At 42.6% G+C, this 25,764-nt stretch overlaps 1 protein-coding gene and 2 long non-coding RNA genes across 6 annotated transcripts in view; 1 reads left to right on the forward strand and 2 right to left on the reverse strand.

Annotated features, from left to right (window-relative positions):
* Positions 1 to 650: 650 nt before the first annotated feature.
* On the reverse strand, positions 651 to 9,997 carry LOC310744011. 2 transcript variants are annotated; one of them, XR_014539338.1, is made up of 3 exons: positions 7,474 to 9,997; positions 1,548 to 6,811; positions 651 to 1,492 (listed from the first exon to the last, which is right to left on the reverse strand). It is a non-coding gene; the product is annotated as an uncharacterized lncRNA (long non-coding RNA). The 2 variants fall into 2 exon arrangements; XR_014539339.1 differs by lacking the exon at positions 7,474 to 9,997 and having other exon boundaries at positions 1,548 to 6,814.
* A 4,338-nt stretch (positions 9,998 to 14,335) lies between these two features.
* ARID2 (AT-rich interaction domain 2) overlaps positions 14,336 to 25,764 on the forward strand; it is a 103,400-nt gene continuing 91,971 nt past the window's right edge. Inside the window, exons 1-3 of one of the 2 annotated variants that reach the window (XM_083574303.1) lie at positions 14,336 to 15,368; positions 25,174 to 25,449; positions 25,630 to 25,723. In XM_083574303.1, coding sequence (XP_083430429.1) covers positions 25,358 to 25,449; positions 25,630 to 25,723 — 186 coding nt within the window. In that variant the 5' untranslated portion in view covers positions 14,336 to 15,368; positions 25,174 to 25,357. The remainder of the gene's footprint in view (positions 15,369 to 25,173; positions 25,450 to 25,629; positions 25,724 to 25,764) is intronic. The other variant, XM_083574301.1, reaches the window with a different exon arrangement.
* On the reverse strand, positions 17,309 to 21,808 carry LOC310743986. 2 transcript variants are annotated; one of them, XR_014539298.1, is made up of 2 exons: positions 20,617 to 21,808; positions 17,309 to 17,565 (listed from the first exon to the last, which is right to left on the reverse strand). It is a non-coding gene; the product is annotated as an uncharacterized lncRNA (long non-coding RNA). The 2 variants fall into 2 exon arrangements; XR_014539299.1 differs by having other exon boundaries at positions 19,818 to 21,808.

Below are 25,764 nucleotides of genomic sequence, written 5' to 3' on the forward strand. Positions count from 1 at the left end.
CGTGGTACTGGTGCTTCAAATTGGGCTTGGCAATAAACAGGCAGCCAACACTATTCTTTCAGAACCTGCGATGTGATCCAAATGAGGTGCACCATCAAAAGCCTGGCTACTGTCATCTGCACTTGGCTGAAACTTTCAAACATCTTCAACAGCAGTCAATGCATCACAGTAATTGGGAAGCTTCAATATAGTGTTTTTAAACAAATGGAAGCTTCAAATTAAAAGAGCAATTCTATGCATGCCTACATAGAATTCCCACTGATCTCAATGGGGTTTACTCCCAGCTAACTGAATTTAGGACTGTAGTCCAAATTTGATTATACCAAGCTTTTGCTGGCATAACATTTCACTATTGTAGTGAGACTCTGTGACAAATGTGTTGGCAAACATATGCATCATGCAAGCATACTTATTAGGAAATTCTGGTTGGCAAGTACCGGTAGCTTCTTTTTTTAGAGCAAACCTGAGTAATAGGTGGAATGACCCTCAGAGGTGACAGAAGAGGATGCTTGGCACCAGCAATTATCTTGTCACCATATATTGCCTACATAAATTGGTGCCAGTAAAGTTATTAGCAGGCGGCTATAGAATTTTAAACAGAAATAATTTGAAAGTGGATGGAGTGAACAGTAACGCAGATCAGATAGATATTTGTTAATTTAATTTACTTATTTATTTACAGTTAAGCATCTTATAAGATATCATATTCACCAATTCATATTCATCAGTTGGTCACTGATGACCCAACTACATACAACAACATGTGAATTTTTCCTTTCTGTCTTCTTCTTCTTCAAAAAAAAAAACAACAACAAAAAAAACAGGTAGAGGGTGGTCTGCTTAGGACCTCAGCAAACAGGGAAGGGAATTAAACTTTACCGTGTTGCAGATTTTGGGAATTCCAGCTTGCAAAAGCAGCAAAACTAAAAGTGCCAGGCAACTATGGACCCCCATTTCTGTATTTGTCACTTAGGGACCACAATCATTCACCTAGAGGAGGAATAAGGTCACCTGCTATGGGCCAAGGTGTCACAGGGGTAAGACTGTCCTACCTTCACTTCTGTTCCCTAAGTGTGATTGTTGTATCTATCAGAGTGGCATGGTTGGAAGTCACTGCTGTCATAAACAGTGGTATTGACAAAGTGTGGTGATATTCTTGGGACACAACACAGTGAGGAAAGTGGAAAGCCTCTGGAAAGAGGCACATTCCATTAAACAACACATGCTCCTTCCGAAAAGGATAAACTCTCTGCTGTTTGTCAAAGCACACCATTTCCTTGGCCATCAGCCTAAGCCGTCACCATTACAAGGCCTCAAGTTCATGAGAGAATTGCCAAAGAATTAAATGAAAAACTGGACTGTATGGAGGCTGGTTTGAAGTTACCCATCTGGAGGCTGGGTTTAAGAAATAAAAACAAAGGTGGAAGTGCTTCTTAGCTGCAGAAGTGCCTCCTAACTCTCCCGGGTTTGAAGTTCTCATCAGAGAGAAGTTCTGATGCTAAGAAAAGCCCAAAAACCACAACCACGTTCTGCATGTACAATACCACATAGGTCTTCTCAGAAGACGCAACTTCTACTGAGTTCTGTGAAGCTTCTACCTTGGCAAATTGGTTAGAACCCAATACATTTGGCCATTTCTCTGTTGTTCAAGTAAAATTTGAGCAGTCTTTTCAGAGATTCCTGGTATAGGATAAAAATATGAATGGCCCCAGTGTCCTCTACTTCTGCTACAAATCGTACTGGAGAGTGAACCTGCTACCAGGGCCCACTTCGTCATCAACTTTCAAACTGCTCCCCACATTATTTTAGATTCCATTCAGGCACACTTTTACCACAGTGATTTGCATTACAGTTGTTCTTTGTGGAGTGCTGTACTGTGAAAGATGACACCTGCCCTGAGGAGCTGCCAAATACATGTCTAATTCTTCCAATAAAAAAGTCAGAAGTAATACTAGCTTAGAAGAAAGTGAAGCTCTATTGTAAAAGAAAATGTCCTCCCCCACCAAAAATGCGGAGCATTGTTCCCTCAAGGATGCGTAGTCATGATCATATATGGTTATTATAGATCTCTTGCCCATTTCAGGTTCGTTTGCAAGCTGTTAGTTAGAATTAACTTTGAGCGATTATGTCTTTATTAACTAACATGATCAGTGAAAATAATCTAGGTCCATAACGAAGGTAAAACATGTGGATTCTAACATTGTTCTCTGGATTCTACATTTACTGTTAAAAAGGAATAGCATATTCTTAGCTCTTGCTGGCAAAACCCTCGCTGATGACTTTAGTTCATAGCCTTCTCTACCTTTTCACATACGAATTTTTCAAGCGCTGCTTCTCAGGTAGAATGTTGCTCCTCCCTCTTCACATCTGAAGAGCACCAGCAGGCTTCCTTTTTATTTTCAAGGTAACCTTTATCAACCTTGTCTAGCGATGGAACGAAAGGGCAAGATTGCACAGGGCAAAACTGTTAAGTGAGTGGAAGCTTCAGAGTATCTTTAAGCTGATGTTTTTACATTTATGACAGCTTTGTAGCACTCTTAACCCTATAAGCTATTCTAACAATGGAGATTTTCAAACACAATATTAAAAAAACAACTGCTTATACCCTTTGTACCACTTGCAAATGTTCTTAATGCAGGAAAGAATATACAGTGGTACCTCGGATTAAGTACTTAATTCGTTCCGGAGGTCCGTTCTGAACCTAAACCTGTTCTTAACCTGAAGCACTTTAGCTAACGGGGCCTCCTGCTGCTGCCGCGCCGCTGGAGCACAATTTCTGTTCTCTTCCTGAATCAAAGTTCTTAACCCGAGGTAATATTTCTGGGATAGCGGAGTCTGTAACCTGAAGTGTATGTAACTCGAGGCACCACTGTAAATAGGAACCAACTGGGTGCGGTTTGAAGGCACAAGAGGCCACTGCTTTGCTGAAGCTAAGCAAGTCTGGGTCTAGTCAACATCTGGATAGCCACATGTGTACCACCTTGAATTCCATGATGGACAAATGTAAGAAAACAAAACATGTACATTCTGGTCTGTGCAGCTTTATGTCATGGTATAAACCAATTAAACCACACTGTTAGAACAAGGGAACTTCCAGCTAGAAGGAAGAAGGAAGAGGCAGCTGCATGAGGCAGGCTGCAGCTCAAGGACTAAATTTGATGTGAGAGAAAAGCACCTGCACTTTTGGGATGGTTGCCAGTTGAATGTATTATCCATATAAGGTATCTAGCTGGTACCAAATCTATGTGGAACAAATGCTAAACCTGACCTCTGATGCAACCATATGTAGTACTCTATTTGCTACAATTACAACATTGCTAGGTACTTGTTTTCCTGTGACTTTTCTAGGCTAGTGGAACTCATTCCACTTTAGAAAAACACCAGCTCCAAATTATAGGAGCAGGGAGCACAGCAGCTAATCCTCCCTGCCCACTAGCCTATTTCAGCAGATTCACTCCACACATTCTGATTGAAGCAGCATCTCACCCTTCAGTCTTACTGCTTTCCATCTGCCCCTTAATTATAGGATGTCAATGCAACATAGTTACGCAATACTTCTCTGGAACTTTATTAAACTGTTTGGTGCACAAGAGATAACAGCATTTTTTTCATCTGGATAATTAAAACACCATTCTGATAATGTCCCTTTGATTGGGCATGATTGCACAAATACATACACCCTCTACTTCTATTATTGCAGGAGTAATGAGAGACAAGTGTTTTTCTTCCATACCCTGCTGGTTTAAAACAACAAAAAATAAAACCAGAGTTTTTAACATAGCTAAGAACCGGCTACATGTAGAACTCAAAAGGAACAGAACGTAGCAGATGTTAATTCTACTGCAAATGTTATGCATTACACGTCACCGAGACACACCAAAAAAATGCTAGAACGTATTCACACCTCTTGACAGCAACACACCGCACAGAGTTCCTGCCAACTTCTAGCAATGTTCACCTTCAAGTGGCCATATCATCCCTCCCCCCCATTTCCCTGTCCCAAGACAACATTCTGTTGCTAATGAGCATTAAAACCTTCCTAGGTCTGATTTGGGTTTGGTTTTCTCCGCTTGCTTTTTAGGGTATTTCTAGTCACTTGCACATGTGTGAAAGTTGCACGAACTGAGTTCCAGCTCAAAAAAAGCCCTGGTGGTAATAATAATTTTAAAAAACATTGCAACATCACTTACAACCCAGAATATAAGCTGGTTTTGGACTGGATTTTGTTGTCCCAAGCTTAGTGTTGATGAGGCCCAAACTACAATTGTTGACTCTGCCCATCATTGGCTCAGGTTCCATCTACTGTTGGTCTTCCCATCTTCCATCGTAGCGGTCTCAGTGGGCACCAGACAGCACTGGCTGAGAGTTGCTTAGTCACTGTACGAACAAAGCACTTATAATGTCCGAGTGTGCAAAAGCAATCGCCAGATGAGCACACCTCCACCAGGCTTTCCAGTTCTGAATTAGTGAGGGGTCCAAAGAATGGATTAGCTTCAGCAAGAACTGTCTCATGAGACCTTGGACCATTTTCTGTGTCATCACCCACAAAAGTTAAGCATTTTTAGTTAGTTGATCACGTAAGAATACTTATTTGACTTCTGCCTTATCCCGTCCTTAAAGCTTTTAGCCAAGGGTTAACCTGGTAGCATTTCCCATTGAAAGAACTTTCCAGACTCCTTTGCCTTGTGCTTCACCATGCTCCTATGTGGTTTTCCTAAAAAGCAATGGTGTATACAGAAGCCCATTCACCTTTTGGATTCTGCCCTAATTTTGGTGCTGGTTTTTCTGGTTTAGACTTTTGTTGTTCCTGTTTCCAGTGAGTACTTGCAGGAAGGGGAGTGGAGAAATCATGCAGGATTTTTTAATTCCTTAGAAGCTCTGTTCAAATTCATCATTTGGCAGTTGCAAGGGACAGAACAAGAGCCTTTTGCTTGCTGGCAGAATAAGGTCTAACGTACCATTACCGGTATTTAACTCCCTCCTCCCCCTTGAGATGTTCATATTTTTAACTCTGCGGGAGTCTAAACAAAATTTTTAAAAACAAGCATTATTAAAATTATGTAATTACTGGATCCATTTTATTAAATTCAGTCAACAAATCCTAAATTATGTTGGCTTTGATTTTGCTGTTTCACAAGGATTCTACCCTACATGCACCACAGCAATGCTCAGGGCAATCATGCATTTTAAATCTCAATCTTTCACATACTTTTACAACAGCTGTGACTGATGAGTCTAATAGAATCAGGACCAGAGTATTAACCAGTGTTGGGGCTTTGCACTATACTCCCAACATGCACTCCCATCGTAAGTTAATATTAGTACCAATATCAGCTTGCCTTTAAATGGTAATAGCAGCTTCAGGGACTCCATTTTTGCAGGGGAAAACAAAAAAAGTAACCCCACTTGAGAGTTGCTAAATGTCACCACTAATTTAAGCTTGGCCTTAATAAGGGCAGCAATTGGTGCAATTTTGGGCAACATAAAACATCTGAAAAGAAAGAAACCATTGTAGCCTGCTTCAATTGTGACCATTTCCAAAGGGGTAGGGTTGCCATACATCCAGGAAATCCAGGACATGTCCTCTTTTTTTGGGGGGGGGGGGAGGTTCACGCTTCGCTTTAAAGGAAATGTCTGGGTTTCGGGATTGTCCTCTTTTTTGCTCAAGATATGGCAACCCCACCAAGGGGTAACCATGCTAATCTGCTGCAACAAAGACAATGAAGAGTCTTGTAGCACCTTAAAGACTAAGAAAAATAATTATGGCATATACCACTTCATCAAAAGTATGCAGTTGAGGGGGGGTATTCTATCATCTGATGAACTCTCATCTACGCAAGCTTAATGCCAAAATAAAATTGTCTTTAAGGCACAAACATGTGGCTTGCAAGATGAAGATAGAGTCCAATTCCTATCAGCTTCAGCCAGCATGACCAATGGTCAGGGATGATAGCCGCTGCAACCCAACACCGCCCCCACTCTTGCTCTAAATAGCCATAAGACTCTTCCATTCCAGTGCAATTTTTCTAGAAAAAGAGTGCTGGAACTCACAATGAACACCTCCCTTGTTCTCTTATAATAGCAATGGTGTCCACCTGAGAGGAACTGGAACTGAGTTCCAGATGAAAAAAAGCCCTGCTTTTAACCATTGCTGACAAACTGATATTGGACTAAGCACTGTCAAAATTAAGTTGTGTGCAACACAGCTATTACACTTCAAATATGTGTGGCCCAAGATCATTAGATATACATAAAAATGCAATGAGGCTGAAGAATTTATGGAAACAGAAGCAGTCTCCTTGACTACTTGTGTATTATTTGCATACTGTGAATTTCAAAAATAATTTCACCAGACTGCACTGAATGGTATACTCCTCGCCCCCAGCTTTCCTTAATGGGGGGGGGGGGAATCTTTAGAAATCATACTCCATGCTAAAAAGGTCACGCAACTGAAATATTTACTGAATGGAGGAGAGAAACAAAATCCTGAGATAACAAGCTTAAAAATAAAAACTACCCATAACCCCAAGCATTGATTGATAGGGGATTTTGTGGTGGTTATAATAGAAAAAGAGGTGCAGTCTTTTCAGGTAGTGATATTCAATAGCCTGGTTCAGAAACTAACCAAACTGCTTCTGCAACTCTCACAGTGGTGATGAAAGTGCGCAGTCCAACAAACACAAAGTAGTATTAGATGCAGACTCCATGCACATTGGCCCAAACACACCGTATGGGTCATCATCTCACTTTTTCTTTTTTAAGGATAAAGATGTGTGTCAATTAGACCATACAGACTATGTGGTGAAGGGAACTGACGTACCATATTTTTCGCTCCATAGGACGCACCTTTTCCCTCTTAAAAACTAAGGGGGAAAGTCTGTGCATCCTATGGAGCGAATGCAGGGGGGAGACAGGCAGGAAAAGCCCCCAAGAGCCGCACACAAGTTTGTGCGGCTCTTGCAGGCTTTTCCCCAGGAGGGAGAAGGGACTGACGCGGCCAGTCCTTAAAGAGTCCTTAAAGAGACTCCTTAAAGGACTTAAGAGTCCTTAAAGAGACTCCTTAAAGGGTGCGCTGCTCCTATGGGCTTTTGCCAGAGGTGGGGGAATTGCCATAGCCACGCGCAGCCTCTCCAGCCGGGGAGGCTGCGCAAGGCTAAAGAAGTCAAGGCAGCGAGCGGGATGGATCGCGCTCGCTGCCTTGGCTTCTTTAGCCACGCTGGAGAGGTTTAGCTCCCAGCTGGAGAGGTTGCGCGGCTATGGCAGAAGCCAAGACAGCCAGCAGGATGGATCCCGCTCACTGTCTTGGCTTCTTTGCTCTTTGGGGCTGGGGGGGGGGGAAACCCGGGCTTCCCCCGCAGACCCGAGAAGCTCTGGGAGAAGCGGACAGGCTGCGTAATATTTTTTTTCTTGATTTCCCCCTCTAAAAACTAGGTGCGTCTTGTGGTCCGGTGCATCCTATAGAGCGAAAAATACGGTACATTTGCTCCACCTCAGTAGGTGTCTGAATCTGGCCACAGATTTAGATCTAAATGTTACTGACTATTACACAATGAGCTTGTTAACAGTACCTGCATATATTAAACAGATTTTCAGATTCTGTTAACAAGCATTCTGAAATAGCACCGTTATGCCAGGTGGGTACACTGCATTTAAATATTCAAAGAACCCTCAGTGCTGAGAGGGATATAAAGAGATTGTGGTTTTAAATAACTGGCTCTGCTGCAAAGTTAAGATCGATCTGCCTAGATTAAAAATGAAACCTGTTTGCTAACTGTATATAGAACTGGTTTGCAAAATATCATCTGGAAAGCCAATTTGTGAATACATTATGAAAGCAGCAAAAAAGCAAACCGATACTTAACTAGGCTCATGGCAATCATGAGACATTTTGTTGCTGTGATTTTGTGCCAGCTGTGCCTCTTAGAGATCAGTATTTTTCAGGTATTCAACACTTGGTTGTTTACAAAAGATGCTTTCTTTGAATGCTAGCCATTCCTTTCTGGACCTGCTGTTTCCTCGTGTACTAGATGCTATTGTTGAAAGATGACAAACAAGGAACTGGGTTGTATTATGCACACATCCCAATACATTACAAGATCCCTTGTTTTTCATATTTGTCCACTTCAGTATCTCTAGAAAATTCACAGAGTGGTCTTCAACAAGCACAAATTATGAAAAATGAAAATGTGTCATTCTATATAGCTGGCTGTCAAAGTTTATTTGTTGTTGCAACCATCCTGGTCATTTTAGCCATCACTACAAAGAAATATACGTCCTATCCATACTACAGTGGTACCTCGGTTTACGAACTTAATCCGTTCCGTAAGTCCATTCTTAAACTGAAACAGTTCTTAAACCGAGGCGCGCTTTCCCTAATGAGGCCTCCTGCCGCCGGTGCCCTTCCACTGTTTGGCTTCCATTCTTAGACCGAGGTAAAGTTCACAAACCGGGACACTATTTCCGGTTTTGTGGATTTTGTAAACCAAATCGTTCTTACACTGGACTGTTCTTAAACCGAGGTACCACTGTATTCAGAATGTGCCTAGATATACCATTAAAAGACAGTATTAGCCAACTTATACATACATCTATATCTTGAAATGCAAACCAAAGCACATGAGTTTCTATATTTCATTGACGATTGGATCTTTACAGTACACCATATTATCCTCGAGGAATGCTCCGTAATTCTATATTTTAATGGAAAAAATATTAATGAAATAATTATTCTGTCATAATACAAGAAAACTGCAGAAGAGTCGTAGAATTGTAGGTATTTATAACAACAACACTTTATTGTTTACATGCTGCCCATCTGACTGGGTTACCCCAGCCACTCTAGGCAGCTTCCAACAAATTAAAACACAATACAGTTAAAACACAATGTTCAGTGTTAACCTAATGGAGGCTCCGATATTCACCCCCAACAGGTTATTCCACATTAATAATGTCATATTAGAAATAATGGAAGAAATCTAAAAGTAACATTAAAAAACCTTCCACAAAACATGAAAGGCAATACAGAACAATCTGTCCTCAATAACAAGAGCAGCAGTTCTAACTGTGTAAAAAATAATAAAGCTCTACAAAAATTATTCATGTGGTTAGAAACATTGGACAGAGAATATAAAAGGGGAATTTCCAAGAAAGATTGAAGTAAGGACAATATTATTATAAGAATGCACTGATGTCACACATTTAAATTAGCTCACTGCATTAACAAAACTACGCTAGTTGGTTTAAAAACAGTATTATAGGTTTATAATATGTTGTAAATTCATATTTGTGGCTCGCCCCCAAGTATTTTTTTTTGGGGGGGGGGGAGTTCATATATAGGCTCAACCTAAAATAGCAACCCCTTCCTTATTTGCACAGCTGCAGCATTTCAGCCAATGTGAAACCTTGACTATTTAGGAGAGGCATAGGCAAACTCGGCCCTCCAGTTGTTTTGGAACTACAATTCCCATCATCCCTGATCACTGGTCCTGTTAGCTAGGAGGGCCGAGTTTGCCTATGCCTGATTTAGGATATTGTACCATTTCTCAAACCACAATGACTGTATTGCTTGAACCTCTGGCCTGCATTGACAATGATCAGCAATGCCAACTTCACAATGCAGTCCTTCCTCCTGCAAACAAGGGGAATTCCTGACTTAAAAGATCACTTATTTAATGGCTGTTTTTCATTCCAAGATTTCTCCCTTCAGAACCTTTCCATAAAAGCCAATCCCATTAATGCCTTTTTTTTTACTTTCCCCAAAAGATTTTCACTGGTGGATTAAAAAGCAGCAGCTACCTCTCAAGATCTGTACATGAGCTTCCTTGGAATCATCTGATAAAACTCTAGGAAATACCTGAATGAGACTTTGTGGCACAGATCATAGCACATACCTAAAGTTCATGTTGTTATTATCCTAGAATATTATCCACTTCCTAATGCAGTAATGGTACAGTGGACACTCAGGTTGTGAACATGATCCGTGCGGGATGCACGTTCGCAACCCGCAGCGGTGTGCGGGTTGCAATTCAGCACTTCTGCGCCGCTGCGCAAAGCATGATTTAGTGCTTCTATGCATGCGCGACCGCCGAAACCCAGAAGTAACCCGTTCCGGTACTTCTGGGTTTCGGCGGTACGTAACCCAAAAAAACGCAACCTGAAGCATCTGCAACCCAAGGTATGACTGTAGTAGTAGTTATTAAAGTTCTGTTTTAAACCCTTGAATTAAGGGGGGGGGCTCCTTTCTACAGAATATGCCCTGAATATAAATTATGGATGTTTCAATATTAAATGTGACAAAATGTTCACCAAATCAAAAGTGTTGTGCCAATGGTTGGCTAGTTATTGTGGCATGAACCTTCGTATGCAAGAGACCACTGCATTTGTTTCTAAAGGTAAAGGTACCCTGACCGTTAGGTCCAGTCGCGGACGACTCATCTCACTCTATAGGCCGAGGGAGCCAGCGTTTGTCCGCAGACCGCTTCCGGGTCATGTGGCTAGCATGACTAAGCCGCTTCTGGAAACCTAAGCAGTGCACGGAAATGCGGTTTACCTTCCCACCGGAGCAGTACCTATTTATCTACTTCCACTTTGATGTGCTTTCTAACTGCTAGGTGGGCAGGATCAGGGACCGAGCAACAGGAGCTCACCCCGTCATGGTGTTTCTACATGGGCTTTACAGATCCAACTTAACTTTACCATGTTTAACAAACCTCATAGCCTGTCATAAATAAATAAGCATTTACATCTACTTAAAACATTTTTATCACCAAATACTGCAAAGTGAAGAAAGTCCCCCCCCCCATTTCATCATTAATTCAGCACTTCCAAGTATGAGGACTAGCCCATTTCCTCCCACAGACTAACCTTGTCCACTGCAGTCCCCTCACCTCTCTTTAGAGAGCTAGAGTCAGTATAAATCAGAGTTGCTTACTAGATGGAATCCTCTGACCACAAGCAGTTCTCTCTGCTCTGGCCAGACATCATCTGATTTAGCATCACTCTACCATGTCTGCCTGAAATACTTTTTCCTGGAGATACAAAGAGGGGGTCATAGCTGTCTTGGACATGAATATTCTGATTTGTTGCAAGCGATATTAGAAAAACTTGACACGATGTTTTAAAGCACGATGTATGACATTTGGGACCAAGGCTGATAGGTGCCCATAAACAGCACTGCTGTGAAACTCAGAGAGGCCTGAATGAGACCAAGGTGGACAGATCACACCTAATATCCACTAGGCTATTCTTATTCCGCAAATTCATTGATGCTGCAGTTCTACACACACATTTACCTGGGAGTTAGTCCTGCTGAAGTTTATGGGGCTTATTTCTGAGTAAGCATATGTAGGACTGCATGCTTATATTACATTTCTAATTCCACCTTTCATCCAAGGAGCCCAAGGTGGCTTACATCCATCTCCCTCTTTTCTTCTTACAACAACCTTGTGAGGTAGGCAGTGTTAGAAACTCAAGATGTACAAGCTAGGTGCTAAACGGCTTCTTAAATGAAGGTTAAAGGTAAAGGGACTCCTGACCATTAAGTCCAGTTGTGGCCGACTCTGGGGTTGCGGCGCTCATCTCGCTTTATTGGCCGAGGGAGCCGGCATACAGCTTCCGAGTCATATGACCAGCATGACTAAGCCGCTTCTGGCGAACCAGAGCAGCGCACGGAAACACTGTTTACCTTCCCGCCGGAGTGGTACCTATTTATCTACTTGCACTGGCGTGCTTTTGAACTGCTAGGTTGGCAGGAGCAGGGACCGAGCAACGGGAGCTCACCCCGTCGCGGGGATTCGAACCGCCGACCTTCTGATCAGCAAGTCCTAGGCTCTGTGGTTTAACCCACAGTGCCACCTGTGTCCCTTAAATGAAGATTACAGTCTCCAAAATGGAATGTCTAGTTGCCATTTTGGGGTAAGACAGCTCTACAGTCTTGTTTTTCTAATGATGGACCGACTGTGATTGATTATCAGTTCAACATCTGGCTAGCTTAGATGACTACCTTGAGCTAGGTTTGAGAACTTAAGGAAGAAATGTCACTTAATCCAGGGACAGTCCACATATATATTGGCCGATCCTACCCCTTTACCCCTTTTTCTTAAAGGTAACATGGCCCATTCATATCCTTCACAACTGTGAGCAGGGCAGTGGGATAGGGTAAGTGAAGACAAGCTACAACAGTTAATTATTTGAACCCCAACACTCTAACCACTACACCACACTGCCTCATTGGGAAATGTTTCCTTGTCACAAACCAGTGGAATCTGTTTGCTGAAAATCAGCTAAGTTATTCAGGCTACAGTTAACTCTAGATTAAGAGCTAGTTCTTCAAACCTCCTCTCCCACTTTCTCATCAGAGGCAGGTCAAAATGTCCTATCATCCAAACGTAAGAGAGACCACTTGAGTGAGACACATCCGAACCCACCTATTGCTCATGCCAGTGATGACAAAAGCACAAACTTTTAGAATACCAAACCAATATTATTTTAGACGATAAATGCAGTGCATGTTCTGTACTTCAAGGATGTGACTTCAATTCTCACATAACCTTTAAATAATTAAGTTACTTCAAACAGAAATGCTCTTCTACGCCACTTTGCACTAACCTCACATAAATCTGCTTAACGGTATTGAAAGGGAGGAAAATATATCATGAGGATACGTAATCTGCTGTATATTAATAAACTGCAGACCAAATTATTAATGCTAATTAGGGGATAGGAAGATGAGCCCCTGGATTTTCTGTAGATTAAGTATACAACCAGCCACGTAACTTGAGGCAATCCTGACAGTTGACAAAGAACCTACATTCTTCTGTCAGCTGACGTCCAATTATTAAAAACTGCCTTTGATCCGACTTGAAATATGGTGTTGTGAACTGCTGCACAAGCTGCAGCTCAGTTCCTTGAGATGACACTAAAAATACTATCTTATTGTTTAGCATGCTTTAGTTCCTTTTAAAGTAACCAGCTAGTCAGGTATGCCTTGAGACAGATTTCTGTCCTTTTGTTGTCACTCCCTAGCATTTAAGGATACAGAGGTTTCAACTAAAACTTGTAGACCTCTGGGTGTTTTGGGGATTCCCAACTCCCATCAATCCTAGCCAGAATGGCCCAGGCAGGAACCTGTTCTTCATCAACATCTGGAGGGCCACAGGTATCCCACCCCTGCTATAGAACAGAAGTAGAACCCTCCTAGTGTGCTACATTGGCCACTTTCCAGTTCTCAGCTATGGAGACAACTTGCAGATTTGTCAGAAAATCTGCAGTCACATTGGAGTTTTTCAAGAACTCTCAGGTGGATACCGCCCCAACCCCGTGATTTGTGAGTTTTAAACTTGTCAGCAAGGCATAGAACTTTCTCGCTTGCCAACACAACTTGCTTCCATTTGTAATGCCCTGCCTGCCTGAGAAATAAAGTTCTAAAAAATGGATCTCGCTGCGCCTTCATCAAAAGATGAAAAGAACTGAGCTTGTCGCAATCTCATTTAGCATACCATTGACTCCTTTGTAAAGAATTTGTTGTTGGTCTTAATGTTCTCTGTGATATTAGTCTCTCTTTTTTGCATCCTCGTGGCCTTAGCAGTACTTTTCCCAATTTGCAAAATATATTCTAGCTAAGCTAAGCTTCTATTGCTGTATCTGAGAAACCTCCAAGGATTCTTGAGAGATCTGGTTGCTTCTTTTCTTTTCACCATTTCCCCTTTTTTAAAAAGTTACCACCTTAAAGTTAAATACAGTACAACTGTGTTAGACTTCCTTGTCAAATGTTCACTTACAATTATGTTGAATTTAATAACTCTTCATCTCACACCAGGTCCTGGGTACCACTTAACATTAAGTCCAGGGTTCCCTCATCTCTAAATGATTACAACATGATCAACTAGAGGACTGCTGACTGGTAAGGAAAAGAAAGATGGCAGAGGCCAACAAATCCATCTGAACATCCCTACCTGCAGCTTTGCTGACTCTTGAGGTCCGTATTTCATTAAACTGGAAATATTAATTTAGATTGCTGTAGTTTTGCTTGTTTGTTATAATTGTTTAGCTGTTTGTTGGTCCTGTTTATATGATTTTGTAGTTTTTCGTATAGTTTTTCTCTTTTTATTTTTATTACTTTGTTCCCCATTCTGGAATTGAAAAAAATTGATGAAGAGTGGACTATAAATACAGTAAACAACAACAACAGTTTTAAGGTACAGTGGTACCTCGGTTTATGAACTTAATCCGTCCTGGAAGTCTGTTATTAAACTGAAACCTTAAACCGAGGCGTGCTTTCGCAAACCGGTACACTACTTCCGGTTTTGCGGAGTTCATAAACTGAATCGTTCATAAACAGGACTCTTCTTAAACCGAGGTACCACTGTACTGTCGTTTGAGATTTCTTTTAGGAGCAAGATCCAATAATAAAATAGAATTTTATTCTGAAGACTTGTACAAGATGTGCATATCTTAAGGTCACAAACTGAAAAACCAACTCTAAACATATTATCCCATGAAATTAAATGGAACTTTGTTACAAGAACTGCCTTTGAATCCTGAATAAACTGCCCTTAGATTCAAAGACTCAAAACCCTTACAAAGACTTAAATCTACTTGTAAATGAAATTTTTAAAAAGGATGAAGACAAGTTTCCCCAATACACAGGTGGCAAGTACGAAAGTACTGGCAAGTAAAGCAAGCATTTCTCATCTTCACCTCTTCCAGGATCACAGGATTAATGAAACATGTTACATAAAAAGGGGCATATAAAAAAAACCCACAACTTCCTTGAAATGTCATTAGTTCAAAAGCAGCTTATTTCCAAAGAGACTTTCAGCCAACTATTCTGTCCCAAAAGGACAAGGTACACTTTAATTCCTTTTGCATGAAGAGATTAATCTGCTAACCATATTCCTTCAGACAACTCATGCCCCATACTAACTATTTTAGGTCTTCCTCTACGATAAGAGATCTAGACAGGTTGCCCGGTGTGCCTTTTCTGAAGTACTGTTTGGCTCTGGGGAGGCTAACTTCATTCCTCGTAGCGACGGTAGATAAACCAACCATCTTTACCCTCCTTTCAGTGGTCAAAGTCAGCATTTTGTAGTTCATGACGAATTTGCATGAAATACCGTACATAAAGGAATTAAGCTCGACTACTTCCATAATAGCAAACAGCCTTTTAAGGGAGGGGGAAAGGAGAATGGAATTTTGGACTTAAATTGTTCCATGGCAGTTGGGACAAACTGTTAGAAGGAAAGGCAAGCCATCCTCCCCCAACTGTTTGGACAGTAGCAACATAATTCCTTGTGGGGTGATAAGACTCTCTACAGCGGCGAGTTAAAATGAAACCTTGGTTTGAAGTCACCTGCAAAGCCTACGGAGATGTGAGTACTATGCATTTTAACTTAATATTGCCAGCAATTTGTTCTAATGGCTAGTGCTTGAACACAAGGATGAAGAACCTGCACACTTCCCTTTAGCATGGCCAACCAAGTTCAGCATTGGGGGGAGACAGAGGCTTCCGCATCCTTCCTTCAGCCTCATGGCTCCTTTATGGTAGTTTTGGCATCTGTGTTAGCTAGCTGTTTCTGTAAGCTTCTGGCCCTCTGCTAGAACCTCAGAGCAACTATTCTCAGCCTGGTGGCCTTCAGATATTTTGCTCCCAGGCAGCATGGATTAAGTGTCTGGAGGGCACAAAGTTGGGGGAAGGATGAGTCAAGTTATTATAAAAGTAAAGGCAAGTGGGTGTGCATGAGTGGGATGATTATTCTCCACCCCAGTTTAATCCAATAAGCAACCTCACAAGTGTAAGGAACAGAGTGTTGGAGACAGCAAGGTTTCTTTGTCTGTGTGCAAAGGTGGAGTCGGGCTAACCCTGATGGTTAGAGAATTCTCCTCTTGCTCCAAGTACAGTGGATGTGTTGATTAGATACACATTGCAACCCATCCCAAAGGGCAGTAGAGAATGGTTCAGAGGGTGAAGTAGGCCACAAAAGGGATCAAAAGCTCAGAACAAGATTATGGACATGGCTGACGTCTCTACTGTCACTGCAAACCACTTCAGGGTCTGGATAACTGGAGCTGACAATTCCAAAAAGAAATCTAGCAGGATCCATTATATGATACAAATGTAGTCAAACCACCGCTGGGACGTCCCTTGGATGATTTCCTCACTGCTGGGAGAATCCATTACATGCATCCAAGGAACATTTTTTTAAAAAACCAACCTCCTCATACTTTCATAAACAAGCTGTGAATGTTGATTGTTGCTTGTCGCTGTAAAGCAGATCCCTCCCATTGTTACTGCAATTCAGAAGCCTGAAGCAGAAAACAGCATATGTTCTTTGCTAATTTTGGAGGAGCTGCTGCCGTTTCCAGTGTAAGCCAACCAGTGCTTTTCACCAAGAAATGAGGTGTTGTACTGTTGGAATCGATAAAGGATGGAGCAGTGCGCACGATAGCATTTTCTCCATTTCATCATAGGATAAGATAGCTAAATTAACCAGTACCTCAGAGATCCTGCTTCTCTGCTTGTTCTAGTACTCAGTACTCACTTCCACTGGATTCCAAAATAAGCAAAGAGAGATTCAGATTCACTGATTAACTGTAACAGGGAAACTGCTCTTCAAAGGCTGCATAATATTGAAGCATGCATATTTTAGGGTTCTACCATTCCACTGCACTTGATTGCATTCGAAGGAGAGTTGAGACTTGCCCCATTACTGCAACTGTTTCCTGCAATTAGCACCTGGATTTGCTCATTTCCTCCTCTTCCCTCACCCTACCCATTTTGGATTAAACTGTCAGCCATTATGATAGGGGACCTATAAATTCTACATTGTCTAAAATACTGTTGCGCACTTAATTAGCAACAGTGGCAATAACTGGAAATTTTGAAATCCATGTAAATATACGTGCAGGACAATCTCTGCATAGAATTAAATCCTATCATGTTCAATGGGAGTTCTAGAGATGCATGCTTAGAACTGCAGACTTAAGAACAAGACTTTATAGGAAATGGTGTGTAAACACACTAGAACTAGTTTCGATGTTCAGCACCCAGCTACATACGCTTTTTGCTCTAGTTCAATTAGAAGTCAATGCCTTGCCCTATAAAGCACTGTTTTCTTTGCTTGTGTGTAGGTCGGAAACAAAAATTAGTTTTGTTGAAACTTAGTAACTATATTCAACTAGCTACCTTAACTTGTTACCTTGCACATAAATACAGTGGCTGTATTTGCATGCAACACTATAGATCAGTGGTTCCCAATTAGCTAAGTACTGTGGCTCGCCAGTTTTTAAAAAGCCAAGCCATGGACCCCCTACTTTTGAAAACTTTTTTATCTCTACGGTAGTTTTTGTTATGTGAATGGTGCCACGGAACCCCTAGGTGGGTTACACAGACCTCTTGTGGTCAGCAGACCACCCGTTGGGAAACCACTGCTGTAGATTATCATTATGATGAACTCCAGCAGCTCTGCAGTTCTTGTACTCCTCCTTTTGTTCCTTCCTCTGGTGTTACCTTGAAGGGTTCAGAAGCTTTTGCTTCCATTTTGACTTAACCATAGCTTGTCATGGCATCTGAAACCAGACAAATTGTTGTTAGTCTTAATTATGATTAGTTGAAACAAGCTACCTCCAAAACATAGTTTTCAACAATGCTTTGTTTCCACAAACCAGTAAAGATTAACTATAGTTAAAGTGTTGCATCAAAACCTTCAACTGTAGTGAAAGCTTCCGAACTTCCCCTTCAGCTGGTTTGGAGTCACTGAGTCTTGTCCTTACAACACTAAAATATAGTTTACTGTTCTGTGCAAAATGGTCCAGTTTTTACACTTTTAATATATGAGCACTGGTTTTTATTTAGTCCAGTGCTTCAGTCCACAAACTAGGCAAAGCTGAGTATTTGATTTAATAGTAATGTACAGAAGAAACCTGAACTTCTGTTCTTCCATCATTTCCTCTATGACTTAAGAGAGGCATGACAACATGGAAGCTTGACTTAATACCAAGATGCAATACAGGGAGTTAGTGTTGATGCAGATAGGTACCTTGTTCTTCAATGCATAAAGAGCAAATAGAGATTGCTGCCCTTGCCATCAACCTAGGACCTCAGTTTAGCTGGTGTGGTACAAACCAATGTTGTTTAGGATTAAACTGATGAGAAAATAACCAAATTTAACTATGGTCAGTAAACTTTTGGAGGGGGGACGATACCCCCCCCATACTTAAATTTCTCTGGGAGAAAAAGGAAACCACCTCCCCTCCCCCCAACTGCTTTTAACAGCTGCATGGTAGGCAGACAACTGGAAAGTATTAAATTTTTCCAAGTACTGAGATATAGTGATTTGGGAACTGGGGAAGGTGGGGTGGGGAGATGATTGCACTTCCCATCTTATAACACTTATTGGCACTGTACCTTTATGTTGAAAGAGAGTTACTCAGGTTCCCTTACTTCCCTACTAAATAGCTCCCTCTTTTTTCTTTTAAAAAAATGAATAGATGTCAGACCGGACTTCAACACTTCCTTTAGGAGCACTCTTCCCTTTACAATCACTACAGGAACCAATAGCCCTTCTCATTAAGGAATACATAGCTCTGCTTACTCAGAGTATCAGTTAGCTATCCTTTAAGAGAATTTTCACCATGAAGGCTTGCAGGTTAGCACAAGCTCATCTGCATGATTTTGCTCATTCACTGGAAAACTTACACCAATTGTCTTAAATACACCAGATTCTTAAGAGTCAAGAAGCATTTCCCCCCTATTTTTGAGAAAACTCAAACCTTCATTTTTTGCACAATAGAATATGGGTTGTAGTTTGAAATGCAACCTAATGTCATATATCAACCTAGTTATGTTTCATAAGAAAGGACAAATATTGACACGACATTTAAGCATACCATGTATATAGCTATTGATAAAAACTAGGGACACAAATGCTGTAAATGCTCAAAGAAATTTATCCAAGACCACAATGTTAAAGAAACATTCAAATATCTTATTGTCTTTTAAGAATGTATGCCAGCCTGCCGTCCTATAAACAAATTTATCACAGCTCCAGGTGTTCCACAACAGATAACTTAGGATTCCTTGAATATAAATCATGAACCATATGAATACAGCTGGCTACATAGCTTAGTTTAGATAAGTACTTGATTAATGCAAGTCTCATGTGGATTATGAGGATGAGTATTTGTGAAGTTGAGGCTCCAATCTACCCACTCTTAAGAGGTAGTCCCACTGAGTAGAGTAAGGTTTACCATTGAGTAAGGATGCTTCAAAGCATACTGCAGAGCTAGCTTAATGGATGTGACCATTAAGTGACAAGGTTCAATTTTAGGTGACTCTCCTTATAGCTAAGAGTCACAACTTAATCACTTGGGGGGGGGGTGTGATAAAAAGACAAATGACTGATGACAGTATTTTAGTTACGCTAAACAGAAACACTATTTGCATTGGCGTTATCACCTTAAATCACATCTCAATTTAAAATGGATATAACAAAGACTTGTGAGAGAAAGCACCTTTTTTATGGAACCTTTTCCAGAGTATGTTTGGTAAAAGTGCTTAATAAGCAAGTCTTTTATATTAAGAATGTGATAGGCTCTGGGAAATAGAATTTTCAAGGTGTTAACAAAGAAGTAAGATATGCTTGCCTAGTGTAAATATATTCTTGCCTTGATTATTTAGCTGAATAAAATGCACACTGTGGGACTACAACCTTCAACAACTAGTGTAAGTACTTGTTATTTAAAATATAAAGCACAAATAATGACCCAAATTCTAAGAGAAACCCATACTGCTGAAGCACATAGTTCCTATGTAAACTTACCTGGGAGTAAACCCCATGGAACGCAGTGGGGTTTCCTTCTGAGTAAAGATACATGGCTTACGCTAGGAAGCTTGAAGTTCTTTATTAACAAAAACTAATGATGTCTATACTTAAAAGTAACAAGACCAAAATGCCAGAAAGCAAGCTGCAACAGTCTACTCCTGAGAAGAAAGCCGAAACCACATAGGAAAACAACAACCATTGCATAAAAGGATAGTAAGCAGAAGGGAGAAGTAGATGCGTTAGTAAAACAGTTAATTGTGGGTACGAATTAGCACTAGGGAAATGACCACAGTGGCTTTGTTTCATAACTACCCTTTAAATTCTACTAAAAATAAGTCTGTGGCAAAATCACAGTATCTGCATTCTAACAAAGTTAATGTTAACATTGGTACAAATTAAGAGTATACAATTAGGCAGTGTTCCAGTTGAGCTTTTATTTTTCATAAATATTACTAAATCAAATATGTAGTATAATTTGTGCAAAGGCACTTTGATCGCACAAAGCGAACTGAAAAAGCGTTACGATGAGGTTGGTTTTTGCTTTTTTCAGAATTAGGACAATGCATTGCAAACCACAGCAGCCTCAACGCATCACTTTTAAGCCTTTTCAAAATAATTTCCGCAGGCTAGAGATGCTAAATAATCTAACCATTAAAACAAGCGATTCAAGTTTAGTTTTTTTAAAATCCCTTTTTAAAAAAGAGCTTATTAAAAACGAAACATCATCTTCGTAAGGGAAAAAAAGCCATTGATAACAAGACCAAACACGAGATCCCTTACATAAACGTAGATGTACCTTGCAGGGTTGCCAGCACTGCAACTCGGAAGAGAGCATCAGATTTAACAAGGCGAGATACATTCAGAAAGGCACAATTGCAAAAAGGAAGCACGAGAGTTATGCATTCCCAGACGTGACGCGCGTTAAAAGTCTTACAACTCTGCCCATCCTTCGCTTGGGGAAGAAGTGCTGGTTTGCTAGAACAAAAAGAGAGAGAGAGGGACTAAGGGAAAAAAAGTTACAGGGCCCTGTTGTAGTTAAAAAAAGAAGAATCTGTGGAGGAAAGCCGAGGAAGGGGACGGGGCTGAGAGCGAGGCGGCGACGGCGAGAAGATCCCCTCCTCCTCCGGCTCCTCCATCGCGCTGTGGCGACCGGCGCTCCAGTCCCACCCCGGGGTGGAGACCTGCGTCGCGGCGGCGGAAGGGGAGGAGGCGAACGCTCGCGAGGTCTGAGGGAAATCCGAACTGCGGAGAAAATGGCCCCAATTCAAAAAAATAAAAAATAACAGAAAGAGAGAGAGAGAGAGAGAGAGAGAAAAGAGCAGCCAATCCAGAAAGGCCAAAAAGCAGCGAGGAGCCGCAGCGAAGACCGGCGGAGCAGGAGCTCCCCGCCCCGCGCCCTCAAGCCCTGCGGGCGGCAGCTGCTGCTCCTGCTTTTTGCTGCCTCGCCGACTCCGCCCGCCTCCGGCTCTCGCGTCAACAAGGCTCGTCTCGGGGGGGGGGGGAGCGAGGGAGCGGCGAAGTCCTTGCCCCCCCTCTCCCTCACACGCTCTCTCTTTCAACGCGTTGACCCGGCCGCCGCCTTCTGCTCCGCGCGGCCCCCCTTCAGCCGAGCCCGTCTCTCTCTCTCTCTCCCCGCTGCTGTGACAGCTCCACGGGCACAAAATGGGGCTGCTCTTTTCCGTGGGCGCCGCCATTTTGTGAAGAGCTGAGCGGCCGTTGTTGGTGCTGTGGTGGCGCCGCCGCCGCCTCCTCCTTCTCGGTCCGAAGGCCGCCCTGTAAACGGCTCCCGGGGCCTTGAGTGCGGTGGCGGGATGGTATCGACCCCCTCCAGGGAATCCCCCAGCGGACGGTTGCGTAAGGGACCGTGCGCAAATTGCGGCGCTCTGGCAGCGGAGCCCGGCTACGCAGTTTGAGTATCCTTGCCGCCGCCGCCGCTGCTCCCGCCGCCGCAGTATACAGTACGCGCAAGGAACTGAAGCGAGGGAACTGACTCACCTCTGCCAAGTTACCAGGCGCTTGTGGGAGGGAGACCCCTAGTTTTTGAGTCATTCGAGGACTGTTTACAACTCTCCCTCCTGAGTGGAGGACGAGAAAAAAGCCTTATGTTCCCACAAGGCGCTTGAACGCACGCTCGCCTGGTGCTGCATTTGTTTTTCTGGAGCGACAGCAACAGCTATTTCTGCGGATGCTATTAACTTGGAAAGAGCAATATAAGCAACGGCGATCAAAGTTTGCATGCATCCCTTTGGATTAGGGTGCTTCTGGGGCTGAGATTTGCAGAACTCCTCCTCCCCCCTCAAAGAAACCGCTGTAGAAGGGCAGGAGGTTTAAAATGTTGAGAAATAATCCCAAACCAGGGGATTTTGCCCTCTTCTCAATAATGAATATGACCTGGAGGGCAGGTTTTACCAACCGTCTTAATACATCTCTATCTCTCGGTTTTCAAGATGAAACTGCAATCCAGCTGAAAGAAAAACATAATCTTAGATTTTAATTTCCTGAAGCAATTTAGTACATGGCATAAAGGGAATATAGATTTCCTTGACCGGCTCACTGGAGACCATAATGTGTAATCGATTTTTAAACAGAACTCTCTCCTAACTTTAGTTACCAGATCTCAGATTTGATAACATGATGATACAGGGCTGGGGGTTCAGTTCACTGCAGGAGAGGGAAAAGTGCCCTTTGCCCCATAAGTCTCAAATAGTGTAGAATCTTGCTTATTCTAAGGGGGAGAGCAAGTGTTCACCTACATTACGATTTTTAAATGTCAGTGACATTTTTTAAAAAAATCAAGCACTCATCTAGAGTATAATTTATTTTATGGGCCTAACTGAAAAAGAGCTGTGATTGAGAAATATTCCCAAGTATTTCAAAGAGTTTATCTGAAGTTCCATCCACCCTGTTGAAGATGGGTGAAATCGTGTGTTACTTTGTGGGAACAAAAAAATCAATTTGATTTCCACACATAATTCCAACTCTTGAGTTGGGTTGCGATTACAAAATTATTTATTGGGTATTATTGCTACTAATTTTGAACAAGGACTATCACATACTACATTCTTTGGCATGTCTAGTAAGTAAGCCCTACTGAACTCACTGGAATTTACCCCAATATATGGATTGCAAACTAAAGAAAGCAAACTTTGGAGGTGGGGATCACACAAGCTTATTCTGGAAATCAAGAAGGGCTTGTTTTATTAATACGTAGTGTGTTTTGCACTTCAGTGGTGTGCTTAAATTAATCAAGTTACCAGAAATGATCAGAAGCTTTTCTTTGGACGTGCATTTTAATACATAGTATGGAGCACCAGCATACAATGCCCCACTTCAAGCTGCAACTCTATACATACATATTTGGGAGTAAACAATGGGGTTTAACTTCTGAGTCGATACATATTGCGTGGTACTGCAGCAAGTCTTATGAAGTATATGGATACATAATATGGTTCAAATGTTCTACCCTCTCGCACACCTTGAGCTCACCCTCCCCCCCCACATTCCTACCTATTGTATGCATAAGTTCACATCCTTCTCCCTTTCCCCTAACAGCTATAATCTCTCATAGCACTTTTGTGTTTCTTACACATTCATTCTTGTGCTACTTGATTTGCAGTCTGGGCTTGCAATAGTCAAGGAACACAAAACCGCCATTCACTTTTACAGACCTCTAGGTTTCACAGTCCATATTTTGGATCAGGGGCCTTTAATAGTTTAACTGCGTTATTACCTATAAGATTTGGAAAATGAGTGGGCTGGTATGTCATACCCCACTGGTATGTCATGTTCTTGGTTTAAAAAACACCAAATAAGTAATATATATGGTGTAAATTTATAAAACTATGTGCTGCATACGCAATGTGGCCAGGTGTAACTTATAGCCCAAGTTTCCTCAGTAAGTACATTTCCCCTGCCTATATGATATTCCCTGATAATTACAGCTGCACTTGCTCATTGTACAATAATAAAACTTCATGTAGTGCATTTCAGGATTTCAGAGTGTGTTACAGTTTATTCCATTGAGCCTTGCAACACCCCTGCAGGGTAGGCCAATATTATTACCCCCCCCCCCCGGTTGCACACGGCCTCAGGCTGAGAGAATAAAGACTTGCCTGATAGTGAACTCATGGCTGAGATGGAATTTGAACTAGGAAGATCACCCAGCTTTGCCATGGTTAGACAAGTTTCATATATTTTGAAGCCGATTATAATTATTTTAAATATAAAACCTTTGTATTATTAGTGAATCTTCAGAAGTCATGTGCTACAGAAAACTTTTCAGATTTTTTTTTAAGATCACCCTGAACTACAGAGGTTAGGAACTCTCATAAAATTACTTTAGGCCATGCGTAATGTGATACTAGGAAATATGTGTTCACATGTAAAAACATATGGTATCCAAAAATATGCGGGATCTCCCAGTTTTGATGTAGAAAGGTTTTCAAAGTTTAAAATGCACTGGTGATTATTTCCTTTTCCTTTTGAAAGATACAGTTGCTGTGTTTATATACAAAACACGCAAGTCCCTCCCTCCCCCTATTCTTTTATCTCCTCCGGTTAACCTGGAAAGTACTTCCATCTTTCTAAAGTTTGGGAAGAATGGAACATTTTCCCCCTGCCCCTAACCCTGGAACAACCGGTAGTAGCCGCTTCCAACCCCTTCCTTGCCCCCCCTCTCCTCCAGCCTTTTCTCTTTCCGCCCGGCTTTGTGTGCGTGAAGTTTGCGGCACATTGCAGATGAGCCCTTAGCCGCGAGAGAAGCCTATTGTTCCCCGCCAGGAACTGCTCGCTGGCAGTGCTGCCTTTTGCCATTTCGGAGCTGCCTTTTGCAGTGCCTCGGCCGGCCTGCGGGGTGCGCTGTGTCGCGATCTCGCCCAGGCAAGCAGCACGGCGGCCTCAGATCTTTTTGTCTGAGAGAGGAGAGAAGTGAATCCCGCTGCCGCCGCCGCCGCCACCACCGCCGCCGCCGCCGCCGCTGTACAGTGTGTGTGTGTATGTATGTGTGTGCGAGAGAGAGGGAGAGGGGAGATCTCATGGAGCCGCGTCTGTAATACACACACGCACACACACACTGTCAGTCCCTCACTCCAGCCTCCCCAACCCCCACCCTACCACAACACTAACCCAATTCATTGTGTGATCCAGCAGCACCATGTTGAGTCTCATGTGCAGGCTGGATCGGCTGGGTTCGTGGTGCTGAGAGAGGCAGGCAAGGCAGCGGCGGCGGCAAGAATTGCCGAGCGGTGGCCCCTCTCTCCCTCGCCGTGTGGAGACAGGACTCGTAATTGCCACTCTCTCCGGGCTCCCTTATTCCTTTTAAACTTTTTCTCCCTTTCTCTCTTCTCGAAACAAGTCCCTCTCCATGGCTGATCCCCGGCCGAGCACAGGAGGAACCCGGGTCTCTTGAAAAAAAGGCGAGGAGGAGCCGCGGATTGTTGTTGTTTTTCTCTTGGATTTTTTTTCCTCCCCTCCCTCCACTTAAGGAGACAACCCCCCCCCGACCTCCTTTTTTTTTTTTTTAAATCCGGGGGGCCGACATGGCAAATTCGACCGGGAAAAACCAACCCGACCATCGGAGAAAAGGACTGGCTTTCCTGGACGAGCTGCGGCAGTTTCACCACAGCAGAGGGTGAGCGAGAAGGAAAATGGGGAGATGGAAGGGGATGGTGGCGGCGGGGGGAGGCTGTGCGAAGCGGCCGATTTTAACTTCCAGCCCCTTCCCTGAAGGACGAGGCGGCCCCCCGCCAGGGCAGGGAAGGGGGGCCGACTTGACAAGTTGTTTTTGTGGCGCTCTCCCCTCTCTCGGCAGGTCTCCTTTCAAGAAGATCCCCGTGGTGGGTGGGAAGGAGCTGGACCTGCACGCTCTCTACACCCGAGTCACCACTTTAGGCGGATTCGGGAAGGTGAGTGGAAGTTTTAATTCGCTTTCTCCTCCCCCAACTCT

Source organism: Podarcis filfolensis (assembly GCF_964270895.1).
Source record: "Podarcis filfolensis genome assembly, chromosome: 10".
NCBI lineage: Eukaryota > Metazoa > Chordata > Lepidosauria > Squamata > Lacertidae > Podarcis > Podarcis filfolensis.